This window comes from Patella vulgata, chromosome 9 (assembly GCF_932274485.2).
Source record: "Patella vulgata chromosome 9, xgPatVulg1.2, whole genome shotgun sequence".
NCBI lineage: Eukaryota > Metazoa > Mollusca > Gastropoda > Patellidae > Patella > Patella vulgata.
In genome coordinates this window covers 4,471,843-4,485,188 of record NC_065887.2, presented here as the reverse complement: position 1 = coordinate 4,485,188, position 13,346 = coordinate 4,471,843, and the positions used below count along the sequence as shown (strand labels likewise).

Sequence of the window (13,346 nt, the reverse complement as noted above, 5' to 3'; positions counted from 1 at the left end):
GAGCTTTTTTCACTGGCGTGTCTTCACGACCCTTAAAGATACATTATGTAATGTAAGATTTACATAAAGAACTAGCCATTCTTGCTATAATAGTTCGAAAGAAGATGATGTAAAATGAATAATTTGAAAATTTCATTCAAATTACTCTATTGCAAGCGAAGATATTAGCCTTTGAAGGTTTGACAGACGTGTGCAATAATTTCAACCACCGTACTGGTTGATCGAAGCTATGTCTCAGTCCTCCATTCTAATCTATTTAATATCGGAGAAATCTGATGCCATCGAGAGTTGATTAAGGCCTGGATCAGTTAATAAATGTCTAATTAATAATTTAGATAACATTTCAGGCCTAAGGAAAGGCTTGCAATAGGCAGATGTAGCTCTTGCATAATGTATGTTTAATAGAAGTCAAGTTTACATATATAATATGTTTATGATTTCAGGTATTGCTAGAAAATATACAAGAAGAATTAGATCCGTTATTAGAGCCGTTATTACTAAAACAGACGTTTAAACAGGGTGGTAGCATCTGTATAAAACTCGGTGACAGCACCATTGAATATTCTCAAGATTTTAAATTTTACATCACAACTAAACTGCGTAATCCACATTATCTACCAGAAACATCAGTCAAGGTAACAATCCAAATAAATATTGTAGATTCACATATTAGCACATACTGTTAAAATGAAAATATATCCAAAACATGTTCAAAGGTGCCAAGGTACCGTGATGTGTCAAGGGAGACAACTCTAAATCCAAGAAATTGTTTTCTCAAATTTATAAGATAAGTAAGGCAACTTTGTCTTTTGTCAAGAAGAAAATGCATTTGAGAGTTTTAAATTATTATTTATCCGTATAATTTTAATTTATGGGTCTCATGTATCATTAAACTAAGATATACATGCTTCATGATGTGCCAAGGGAGACAACTCTCAATATAATTCAAGCCAATTGTAAAAGTAATTAATTATGCTTTTTAGGACTTGGTGTCTGATTTTAGTATTGTAAACCAACAATATTGTAAAAGTTGTATCTGTGATAGGAATGTCAGTTCTGACTGACTCAATTCTATTCAGCATTTACAAAGATATTTGTTGAGAAAATGAAAATTCTATTATCTATTATCTATGCTGCTGTTCCCTATGTAACAATACAGCTGCCATCTTTATTTTCTGTGATGTAAATTGTTGGGCCTGTTTTAAATACGGTTGAATTCAAACCAAGGCATTATCTAGCATTGTTATTTTGATTTTGTTTTCTTAATTAAATAGAAAATGATCAAAGTACACGTTATATTAACGTGAATTGAGCCGTGTGATATCTGATATTAATGTACATTGAGCCATGTGATATCTGATATTAATGTACATTGAGCCATGTGATATCTGATATTAATGTACATTGAGCCATGTGATATCTGATATTTTCTGAATAATGCAAATCATGCATCATTACTTGAAGGTTTTTTTAAAATTGAATGTATTTTTATCTTTAGGTTACGTTGTTGAATTTTATGATAACCCCAGAAGGCTTAGAAGATCAGTTGCTAGGTATCGTGGTTGCTAAGGAACGACCAGAATTAGAGGAAGAGAAAAACCAGCTGATTATACAGAGTGCTGAAAATAAACGGTAAATTTAATCGGTCAACTATTAATGGTCTATAAATGGAATGAAATTAAATCAGATTATCTAAGCCATAATTGAGTAAGATAATTTAGACGTTTAAACCTTCCTAACATCATCTTCAATAGAAGGCTTGATCTCGCTTTAACTACGTACATCTTATCAGGGCCTTCACGTAATACACTGCATATTTCGGCACTAATTTCGATTGGGTACAAGCCCAACTTGTGAGCCTATCAGATTCCTCGATCGTCGCGAATACCAAGTCTCACGCTTTCAAGCTAAAATGTCTACCTGTGATAATCGAGTTGCAAAGTTCAAGATTCATTCAATGTCAAGGTTTCCGTGGAGGTCACTATGTCACAACCTTTGATTGGACGCTACTGCTCACGTGTCTGTAGATAACAAAGCTATAAGTTCGGGAATTGTGAATTTAACAAGCAACGGCCAGATGTTGTGAAACTCGCAGTCGTTGCTTCAGGAAACATGTCCTAACATGGAATAACAATCAATTGTTTATTATACACAGGTATTAAGAGCTTACTTTTTGAAACATGTCTGTCTATAATATACGAGTGAATGTTATACTAGTATTTATTTTATAGAAGTAGTATAAACGGTGGGGGATCATGTGGCTATGTGGGTAAGACGCTGGCTCGCTAGCCTGGAGGTCGGGTGTTCGATCCCTGCATTGGCCGAGAAAGTTCATCCAGATTTTCCAGCGTGGTTTCCCCTTGTCAGTGATGCAGGACGGAGGGCCTGACAAGGACAGCTGTCTAGTCGTTCGGATAGGACTAAAAACCAAGGTCCCGTGTACACATTGGCGTACACGTAAAAGATCCCTTGGCAGTTGGAATTCGATATATAAGAGTATCCTGTAGTGCCGCTGCACGGGCAAAATTTCCCTCAGAGCACACTGTATGGCGTATGCCCATCTTCATTAGCCCAGTTTAGTAGCAGAAAAGTAGGACGTTAAACCCCATTTCATTTCATTTCAGTATAAACTGTGTACATGAAAATACATAGTAACTGCCAAACTTCTTTCAGGGGAGAGGGTTGCTGAATGGTTTAACAGGTTACATCCAAAGTGTGTCATTGAGTCAAATGGCGTAGTTTGTTGCCTGTCCAACCTTGTGGATTTTCTCCGGGTCCTCCGGTGTCCTGTCACTGCTAAAGACCCCTACGCGCAAGCGAATTGTTGCAATGATTGTGCCATATATTAGTCCCGAAATGCCAAAGTTTGTGTCCATAGGATGATAAACCCCATTTCTCTCTTTCTCTAACTTCTTTCCATTTTCTTTTTTAGACAACTCCAGGAAATTGAAGATAAGATCTTAGAAGTCTTGTCAAGTTCAGAGGGAAATATTCTAGAAGATGAAACGGCCATTAAAGTTTTATCCTCCTCTAAAAAACTGGCCAATGAAATCTCAGAGAAACAAGCCATCGCCGATGAGACGGAGAAAAAGATTGACACTGCTCGTCTTGGATACAAACCAATCGCAATCCACAGCACCATTTTGTTCTTCTCGATTGCCGATCTCGCCAACATCGAGCCCATGTACCAATATTCACTTACATGGTTCATTAACCTATTCGTCATGTCGATAGAGAACGCAGAAAGATCCGATGATCTAACACAACGATTGAGCAATTTACACAACCATTTCACATATTCGTTATATTGTAACGTTTGTCGATCACTGTTTGAAAAGGATAAGGTGATTTTATATATATATTTACAGATTTTGTTTTCTCTCTCAAACTTACCTTATTGTGTGATAAAAAAGTAGGTCGTAGCGCCACTGTCCAGGCACAATATACCTCATAGCCCACAGTAGGACGTTAAACCACATTTTATTTCATCAGTACTGTAGTAAATAACAGTAAGAAACCTATTTATTGTACTATAAATAAGTGTATTTATTCCACTGATTGTCTAAAGCATAATTTGTAACAGTTACTCTAATAACCCTTCATCCCACTTCCCAACCAAAACTTCTGCCCTCTTGATACCGAATGGTTAGCACGTGCACACTGTATCATAAGGCCTGTCATTGAGTCAACTGGCATGGTTTCAATTCCCCTGTTGTACGTGACAAGGAGTAGGGTCGCCTGTCCAACTTCGTGGTTTTTCTCCGGGTCCTCAGGTTTCTTCCCACTGCTAAAGACCCCTACGCGCATGCGAATTATTGAAATAAAATTCAACCATATGTTAGTCCTAAAACTTTTATGAAATCTTATTTTAACAGGAATACGAAAGAGCCTATTGAGTTATTGCCCTTGTATAACTTTCATGACATCTTTTTTCTTTCCTTCTCGTTAATATCTTGAGCCTGTTGAGTTATTGCCCTTGTATAACTTTCATGAATGACATCTTTTTTCTTTTCCTTCTAGTTATTGTTCTCGTTCCTGCTCTGCGTTAATATCTTGAAACATAACAAAGAGGTTGATGAAGATGAATGGAGATTCTTACTAACAGGTGGAATCGGTCTCGAGAATCCCCATAGCAACCCAACAACCTGGCTTCCCAGTAAATCATGGGACGAACTTTGTCGTCTTGATGATTTTCACAGATTTAAAGATATACGTAAAAAGTTTGTCGGTCATAAAGATGCATGGAAAGTTATTTATGATAGTCCAGTAAGTTTAAAGTCCTTTTAACATTTAATAGATAACTGAATTGCCTGATAAAGATGATAAACGAAATGAAACATTAGCGGACGATACATATTTGTCGACAATTGACATTGGCGGACAATGCACATTGGGAGACAATTCAATTCATGTTGGGTAGACAATTCAGTTCATGTTGGTAGACAATTCATGTTGGTAGACAATTCATGTTGGTAGACAATTCACATTGGTTGACAATTCTGAAGGAAAAAATGATTGATGATATTTATATTTGTAGGACCCTCACCATGGAACACTTCCAGGTGAATGGAACGATCGTTTAGGAATGTTTCAGAAGATGTTAGTTCTAAGATGTCTCAGACCAGATAAGGTGAGTTGATTTAAAGTTTCAATTTCATATTTTTACGTTATATTTTTAAAAATTTTTAAAATAAAGCCTTAAAATAGATGGTATCTAAAAACAGTCCTACCTTGTTAAAGAATAATCCTATTAATCCTATAATTCATTATTGCCAGTTGAGAAATTGGCAAAAATATCATTTTCCTCTTCAAATTCAAACGTGAGTTGACAACCTATTGAGCAAAAGACATAGAAATAATTATGTTTTGACTTTCTTAGAAAATATGAAATTGTAACTTTAAACTATAAATATATTCACAGGGGTCACCACGACAAGCCATTGTCTCTAATGACTTTTACTATAACTTGGGTATCGTGTTTTACTGCGAGTTTCTATATTTTATCTATTTAGACATGCGACAGTAGGAACACAATAGGTTTTTTTTATCATTCTCAACGAATTTGAACAATTTGTCAACAATGGTTTGAAACTAAATGTTGAAGAGAGAAACTCCTGCTAAAACAGCACAATTAAATGATACCCAATTCAAGTTGTCCCAAGACAACCATACAGTGTGCTATGAGAGAAATATTGTGCCCAGACAGCGGCACTGCAGCCTACTCTTATATTGTGCCCGGACAGCGGCACTGCAGCCTACTCTTATATTGTGCCCGGACAGTGGCACTACAGCCTACTCTTATATTGTGCCCGGACAGCGGCACTGCAGCCTACTCTTATATTGTGCCCGGACAGTGGCACTACAGCCTACTCTTATATTGTGCCCGGACAGTGGCACTACAGCCTACTCTTATATTGTGCCCGGACAGTGGCACTACAGCCTACTCTTATATTGTGCCCGGACAGTGGCACTACAGCCTACTCTTATATTGAATTCCAACTGCCAAGTACATACCAATGTGTACACAGGACCTTGGTTTATGTTCCATCCTAGCAACTATACATTGTCTATTGCTGTGGAGGGGGGGAGGGGAGATGGCCGAATGGTTAGCACGTGCGTGCTGTATCATAAGGCCTGTCATTGAGTCAGCTGGCGTGGTTTCGATTCCCCGGTTGTACGTGACAAGGAGTAGGGTCGCCTGTCCAACCTCATGGGTTTTCTTCGGGTCCTCCGGTTTCCTCCCACTGCTAAAGCCCCCTATGCGCAAGCGAATTATTGAAATAAAAACAAACCATATGTCAGTCCCGAAATGACCTAGTTTGTGTCAAGTGGACGATAAATCCCATTTATCTCTCTCTCTATTGCCAGGCCCTGTCCTGCACCACTGACAAGGAGGGAAACGACACCCATAAGTCCTAATGAACTGTCTCGGCCAACTCAGGGATTGATCTCCAAGTTAGCGAGCCAACGTCTTACTCACGGAACCACTGTGGCTCCCTCCATTTAAATTTGTTGAATAAATATTAAATTTTATCTTTCTTCTAAACAGGTAATTCCTGCTGTTCAGGAATTCGTTACGGAGAAAATCGGTAAGAAATTTATCGAGCCCCCACCATTTGATTTAGCGGGATCGTATTCGGACAGTAATTGTACGGCACCGTTATTGTTCATCCTGTCTCCTGGAGCTGATCCAATGGCTGCTTTATTAAAGTTTGCTGATGACCAAGTAAGTTTATTTATTGAAATTTTCGATATTTTTTTTAAAGAGGACCAATAAGTGCTTTGATGTCAAGTTTGAACAACATTCGTTATTTTATATTATAAGAGTTTCCCTTTTTGTTTCAGGGTTTTGGAGGAGCGAAGTTCGATTCTCTATCATTAGGTCAAGGTCAAGGACCTATTGCGCTAAAGATGATTGAGAAGGGGGTGAAGGAAGGGACATGGGTAATGTTACAGAACTGTCATCTTGCTGCGTCCTGGATGCCAACATTAGAGAAGATTTGTGAGGTATGAATTTCAGAAATAGATCAACATATTCAATTTGCATGTTACTTTTCTAAGGGTGGGTGATGGTGTGGTTTGATGTGTGTGCTTTGGAACATAAGCTCTGTCATTGAGTCAAGTGCCATATGTTTCGATTCCTGTGACAAGGAGTAGGGCCGCCTATTCAACCGTGTGTAATTTTCTCCAGGTCCTCCGGATTCCCCTCCCACTGCTAAAGACCCCTACACACAAGCAAATTATTGAATCATCCGGATATGAGTTAAAGCACATATCTCTTTATTGCTAGGAGGGTTGGATGGCCAAATGATTAACGCATGCGCGTTGTATCATAAGGTCTGTCATTGAGTCAGCTGGCGTGGTTTTGATTCCCCGATTGTACGTCACAAGAAGTATGTCAAACCTTGTGGGTTTTCCCCGGGTCCTCCCGTTTCCTCCCATTGCTAAAGATCCTCTACACGCAAGCCAATTATTGAGATAAAATTGAACCATATGTTAGTCTCGAAATGATTAGTTTGTGTCGACGTGTTGATGTTTCACTGAGTTTTTATATTTCAGGAGTTTAATCCTGAGGCGACTCATCCCGATTTCCGACTCTGGTTAACCAGTTACCCGTCAACAACCTTCCCAGTATCCATTTTACAAAATGGTGTTAAAATGACCAACGAACCACCAAAGGGTCTACGATTCAACATCATCAAATCCTACATGTCCGATCCCATTTCTGACATGGAATTCTTTACTGGCGTGAAGAAAGCAGTAAGTTTCTGGTTTTCTGAAATATGTAATGAGAGATCTGACTTCCTTATATACAGTCTGTCAGTTCGCAAATTCCCAGTGCACTTTAAAGATCGCTAGAGAAAAAAAAAGGAGTAATAATAGTCTAGCTAGGTTTGCTTTGAAGTTCCACAGAAGAAGTCAAAATATTGCAGGGCAGATGAGTACAGGAGTCTACAACTTTACTCTCCTGGCGAAATCTTGCATCTTGCATTGCACAAACAATGATGTTATTAGAAAATGACCTGTCAGTGTTAGAGACAGCTCCATATAAAAGCCTGGAATAGAGGTCATTAAATTAGAATAAGCCACTCTGGCACAATCGTTTTTATACACCAATATTTAAATGTTTTCATATATATTATCGTCACACCTGTCTGTCACACCTGTCCATCCGACCATCCACATTTCTTAATGTAAGCACAATACAGATTACAACAAATAACCTTATTTATTATCATCGAATTTCAATAAAAACTTCCAAAGTTATTCCCCTTTGTCACTAAATCTTGTTGTCTCTGATCTGATCGTCTGTAATGACATGTTTTAGTTTATGACTGCATGGAGGACTTAGCTTGGAGGTGGACTAATCTTTTTGTTGCCTGCCAACTTAGTTGGTTGTATTATTCTAAAGAGGCTTGTTTTGATTTTTGTTTTGTTTTTTTCAGAGAGAATTTAAAAAGATGTTGTATGGCTTGTGTTTCTTCCATGCGTTGGTTCAGGAACGACGTAAATTTGGTCCACTGGGATGGAATATACCGTACGAGTTTAACGAAACTGACTTGCGTATCAGTACACAACAGTTAGCGATGTTTTTAAACCAATACGAAGTAAGTTCTGATATTTATATAATGTATTTAATCAAACCCTTTTTCTCTTTGTCTTTAAATTTAATGACATCAATCGACGGACGACCTCCATCAACAGTCGTCATTTGGCTGAAAGTGAACGTGAATTGAGCCATGTGATATCTGATATTAATGTACATTGAGCCATGTGATATCTGAGACGGCATTCGGCAGAGAGTCACTGTCTTGAGACATCTTTTGACGGACTAGAAGCGTCATTTGGCAGAGGCGGTCATTGAATCAAGTGCCGTGGTTTCGATTCCCAGGTTGTACGTGACAAGGAGTAGGGTCGCCTGTCCAACCACGTGGGTTTTCTCTGTGTCCTCCGGTTTCCTCCCACTGCTAAAGACCCCTACACACAAGCGAATCATTGAAATAAAATTGAACCATATGTTAGTCCCGAAATGACCTAGTTTGTGTTGAGTGGATGTTAAACCCTCTCTTTCATTTACATTAATTCTTGTATTCAGTGCTAGATTTTCATTTTTTGTATTTCCAGACGGTTCAGTACGATGCGTTGAGATATTTGACGGGAGAATGTAATTACGGAGGAAGAGTAACGGATGATTGGGATAGACGAACTTTGTTAACCATATTGAATAAATTTTACTGTAAAGAAATCAACGAGAAAGATGACTACTACTTTGATGATTCTAAAGTTTATTACGCTCCACCAGATGGCGATGTGAGTACTCACCATTTTCTTTTGTAAATAATTTCAAGGGGTGTTGGGCCGTAGCCTAATAGTCTGATACATGTGCTTAAGATCTTAAGGTCAATCATTGAGTTAACTGGCGTGATTATGATTCACAACTTGTCTGAATCATTGAAATAAAATTGAGCCAAATCTTTTTACCGATAGCAAGCTGATGTGAATTTTACGTTACTTAACATATGCGGAAATAAAATGGGGTTTAACATCCTTCTGAAATTTGATTTAAGAGTAGGCTGTATAGTGCCGCTGTCCTGGTAAAATTTCCCTCATAGCACACTGTATGGCATATACCCGCCTTCATTAGCCCAGTTGGAGCAGAACAGTAGGACGTTAAACCCCATTTAATTTCATTTCCAAAAAGACCATGTTTGTGTTGAGTGGACATTTAATACCATTTTTCTCTTAAAATAATGTGATTGGTGATACCAAGATAGCAAGCTGATGTGAATTTTATGTTATTTTAACGTTATCTCCCATCTTGTTTTCAGTATGACAGCTATATCCAGTATACCCACAGCTTGCCTATTAATCCGTTACCAGGGATATTTGGCATGCATGCCAACGCTGATATTAAAAAAGATCAGGCAGAAACGAATCAGCTGTTTGATAATATCTTACTCACACAGGTACAGTAAAAAACAAATCTCAATAAATATTGTCTATTAATTACGCAAATATTGGTAGTCCTACCAAATGTCAAGGGGTTCAAGTCGGTCGGTCAGTCAATGGGGCTTAATGTCTGCGTCCACCTAGGGTGATATCGGGGTTCAATAGAGTCTAAATCAGGGGTATCAAATTCATTGTGATTCAGGGACCACATGAACTAAAGTTGTACATCAATCAATTTGATTGATTTATTTACCGTTTTCCAACATTAATATTGAACACAGTTTTCTCTTGTATCACATATAACCAACATATAATATTGAACACAGTTTGTTCTTGTATTACATATAACTTAGATATAATATTGAACACAGTTATTTCTTGTATTACATATAACTTAGATATATATGACATACAGTATAGAAAACAATTATATCCACCCCACCACTAGTTTCTAACAATTATCAACATGTCAGTTTGTTGAAAATTGTTCCCCCGGAACACATTTGAAGCCTTGGCCAGCAGGCTGCATGTTTGACCTGGTCTAAATATTGGAATCCTACCAATGCAAACATTTGGATAAAGGGTGGAGGTTAGAAAGTAGGTCTGGTTATGCTGTTGATTTTGATATACTCTTGAAATAAGGTTGAGCGTTAGGTAAAATCTTTTGATGGGCCTCCTTTTTTAATCCGATGGAATCTAGGCCAAAGATTATCTCTACTGTTCATATTTTGGTGATGTTGATGAATTATTATTATAATCCTGGAGACAGATTTAGCAATTGAGTTAAAATATAATACTAGGGACATTTCATTACCGTTGATATTTGAGTTGTTACTCGATTAAGGGTTCAAGAAAACTGTAACCCTGGAGACAGATTTAGCAATTGAGTTATTTTGCTAGAACTCTTGGTGTGGACCCAATCACAAATTATTTAAGTTTCTATTCATAGGGAAACCTCATTTCTGTTAATATTTTGGTTTTGTTAAATGATTAATTGTTCAAGAAAGTTTGTTTCATTGAGACAGATTTAGCAATTGAGTTTTAAATAATATACTAGTTTACATGGTCTGAACACAAACACAAATAATGTCCGTACCTGATAGACAAATATTTATACATACAGGGAAACTTTATCTCAAGTTGCTCATGTTCTCTGTGTCAGGACAGAATAATCTGGTACCAAGTAGTCTAAAGGTTCTCTGTGTCAGGACAGAAGAATCTGGAGATTGTACTCAAATATTCATCTAATTTTTGCTTTGAAGTAACTTTTAAGAATTTTGTCCTAAAATTTCCCAAATTTAAATGTTCTGTATATGTTTTTTTTTGTTTGTTTTTTTTTTATAATAATAGTTATTGTTTTCTTGCTTTGGGTTAACTTTTAAGAATTTTGTCCTAGTATTGATACCTTATTTAAGAAATTAAATGTATGGTTTTTTTATGATAATAATTATTGTTTTTTTTTATTCTTGTAACAGAAAAGGGTAAGACAATCGTATCTTAAGTTTCTATTCATTGGGAAACCTCATTTCTGTTAATATATTGGTTTTGTTAAATGATTAATTGTTCAAGAAAGTTTGTTTCATTGAGACAGATTTAGCAATTGAGTTTTAAATAATATACTAGTTTACATGGTCTGAACACAAACACAAATAATGTCCGTACCTGATAGACAAATATTTATACATACAGGGAAACTTTATCTCAAGTTGCTCATGTTCTCTGTGTCAGGACAGAATAATCTGGTACCAAGTAGTCTAAAGGTTCTCTGTGTCAGGACAGAAGAATCTGGAGATTGTACTCAAATATTCATCTAATTTTTGCTTTGAAGTAACTTTTAAGAATTTTGTCCTAAAATTTCCCAAATTTAAATGTTCTGTATATGTTTTTTTTTGTTTGTTTTTTTTTTATAATAATAGTTATTGTTTTCTTGCTTTGGGTTAACTTTTAAGAATTTTGTCCTAGTATTGATACCTTATTTAAGAAATTAAATGTATGTTTTTTTTATGATAATAATTATTGTTTTTTTTTATTCTTGTAACAGAAAAGGGTAAGACAATCGTATCTGCGTATATATTTCCCCTTTTTCTTCCAGATTATTAACAAATTCTTGACTGTTTCTATTGGCTATTGTGAATTATTATCCTTGCTTAACATAATACATAACCTTTATCCTCCAGATCCAGGTCCATAAAACATAGTTTTTCTCAAATTTTAAAATCAACACATTTCATGTTGAATTTCTGTTGCGGCAAACAATACAACCGGATTCTACATTCTGCATGATCAATTCTCGGTGGACCTATGTCAGACGATTGGTGGTTCTTCTACAGTCAATCTGTCGAACATAAGATTTGTAGAATCTTGTTATACTGTAAGTTTAGGTCAAGTTTTGAATATGAGTTATACACGTTGAGTAAAAACGGATTTATGGCCTCCTGACTGGATTGCGCTCTTTCTATTTTTTTTTACATAGTTTTATTTTGTCTGTTTATAAAACAAGTAGCTCTTCTGTTGTCCTGTTTACAACATTTGCTTAGTACTAGTCTTTAAAGGAACAAACATTTATCAATTAATTTCCTTAGTAATTGGCTTTAAAGTAGCTAAATCTTTAACTCAATATCATCCAAAATCTTCGACATTGAAAACATGAATTATTTGTCAATTTAAATCAACATTGATGTTGTGATCTTACCTGGAAAAGATGGGCTTCTGATATCAAATATTTAAGACAAAATAAACATTTTACCATTGGTACACAAATCGTGTACCATAATGCGTTCCAGCGCCCTTTGTAACAAGGGACTCGAAGAACGAGGTTACACATATTCCACAAGTCATGTCAAACGGTGACACTATGTTCCTATCTAGAGAGCATGCACAATAAATACTGTTGGTGTAGACTGGAATAACCAGATGCTAGAGATGCCATTTGATTGAGACTTCTGGCTTATTTCACCAAACATAACTGATTTGAAATTAGAGTAAAAACAGAAACGATTGAATGTAAATCAATTTATATACATTCATATTACATTATTATATGCATTGTGATCCAATTGTGTCAATTTCTGGGTCCCAAATATTAGCGTAATAGATCCTTTAAGTATAATTTTTTGTGACATGGATGCGGAATCTTCCTTTGTTCTTTTCGTTGAATAAGTTGATTGTTTTCCCTCAAGTAGATTGGGTGGAGCTTAACTGTGCAATAACTAGAAAGGTTCAATGCTATTGCACACTTTTGCCAGTTTTAGTAGAAATCACATATAGAAGTGGGATAACAACAAGCATGATGAGCAGGTGTCAGTGTTACAAGTCATTTATAGTAGCCCGCTTCATTTGTTAACAGATTTAACACCTCGGTCTACGGCCTCTGGATAAACCTGTTAACTCATGAAAGCTGTGCTATAAATATAACTTTATTGATTAATTTGACTAAATGTAATTTTATTGCTATTTCTATAGCTGTATATAACGTATCTACACATAAAGCAGGGATATTTCTCGGAAATGGCATTACATCGTCGACAGCAGGTAGCAGCAGGGTGTTGTTCAGTGTGTACACGATGATCACAATGTAATAATAACCGAAAACATCACCGCTAAATGTGCATAATTTACAGAGACCTCTCCTCCCGTCCCCCAACCTCCGTTTCCACCATATATACATGGATGCTCCCCTTCACACACAAGTGAAACTATACCTTTGCACATATATATATGTTAAATATATGTTAAGTCTCTCTTTACATAACCGTTTGTGTTTTTATCATTGTTCAAACAAAACCCTGGAATGGAATGAATTTTATATCTGCCTTCAGTAGTCAATCCATAAATACCATGTGTGTACGTCATTACACAGCTGCTTAAATATGTCCTCCCTTTCACATCTTTTATAT

At 36.4% G+C, this 13,346-nt stretch overlaps 1 protein-coding gene across 1 annotated transcript in view; it reads left to right on the top strand.

Annotated features, from left to right (window-relative positions):
* Positions 1-13,346, top strand: part of LOC126832501 (dynein axonemal heavy chain 7) — a gene marked incomplete at its 5' end in the record, with an annotated part of 45,411 nt that overhangs the window by 25,863 nt on the left and 6,202 nt on the right. Inside the window, 11 exons of the mRNA XM_050563297.2 lie at positions 444-635; positions 1,499-1,632; positions 2,933-3,344; positions 4,021-4,266; positions 4,538-4,630; positions 6,050-6,226; positions 6,346-6,507; positions 7,060-7,260; positions 7,947-8,108; positions 8,626-8,811; positions 9,330-9,467. Coding sequence (XP_050419254.2) covers positions 444-635; positions 1,499-1,632; positions 2,933-3,344; positions 4,021-4,266; positions 4,538-4,630; positions 6,050-6,226; positions 6,346-6,507; positions 7,060-7,260; positions 7,947-8,108; positions 8,626-8,811; positions 9,330-9,467 — 2,103 coding nt within the window. The remainder of the gene's footprint in view (positions 1-443; positions 636-1,498; positions 1,633-2,932; positions 3,345-4,020; positions 4,267-4,537; positions 4,631-6,049; positions 6,227-6,345; positions 6,508-7,059; positions 7,261-7,946; positions 8,109-8,625; positions 8,812-9,329; positions 9,468-13,346) is intronic.